The 403-nt window shown below is 60.5% G+C and overlaps 1 protein-coding gene across 1 annotated transcript in view; it reads left to right on the plus strand.

Annotated features, from left to right (window-relative positions):
- The window catches only part of LOC119591118 (mushroom body large-type Kenyon cell-specific protein 1-like), a 13,080-nt gene that overhangs the window by 8,875 nt on the left and 3,802 nt on the right, over positions 1–403 (plus strand). Inside the window, exon 7 of the mRNA XM_037939832.1 lies at positions 4–374. Coding sequence (XP_037795760.1) covers positions 4–374 — 371 coding nt within the window. The remainder of the gene's footprint in view (positions 1–3; positions 375–403) is intronic.

The raw sequence follows: 403 nt of genomic DNA on the forward strand, positions 1-403 counted from the left end.
CAGGAGGGCCAGGCGTTCCCTCCGTACCACAACGGGGTGTCCGCCGCCGACGTCCAGGGCGCCTCGTCCGAGCTCCCGCGGCTGGAGGACGACAGCGTCGCCTCCCCGGAGTCCTTCAGAACGCTGCTCAAGAACAAGATGGCGGAGAAACTGGAGGAGATGAGCCGGAAGGGCCTGGGCGGCGGGGACGAGAAGAGAGTGGTGGAGTCGGCGCTCAAGTACCTGATGGAGAATATCCCTAAGCTTGCCCTCAACAAAGACAATAAGGAAGTGTCGACGGAGGTTCTGAGTAGCATCTCCTTCTACCCTCAGCTAAGCGACTTCATCAAGAAGGTGGTCGAGGAGCGCTACAACGAAGAGCTGCAGAGAAGCAAGTCCAGACTGAACGGCTCGACGGAGCCTC

Source organism: Penaeus monodon, chromosome 28, assembly GCF_015228065.2.
Source record: "Penaeus monodon isolate SGIC_2016 chromosome 28, NSTDA_Pmon_1, whole genome shotgun sequence".
NCBI classification, from domain to species: Eukaryota; Metazoa; Arthropoda; class Malacostraca; order Decapoda; family Penaeidae; genus Penaeus; species Penaeus monodon.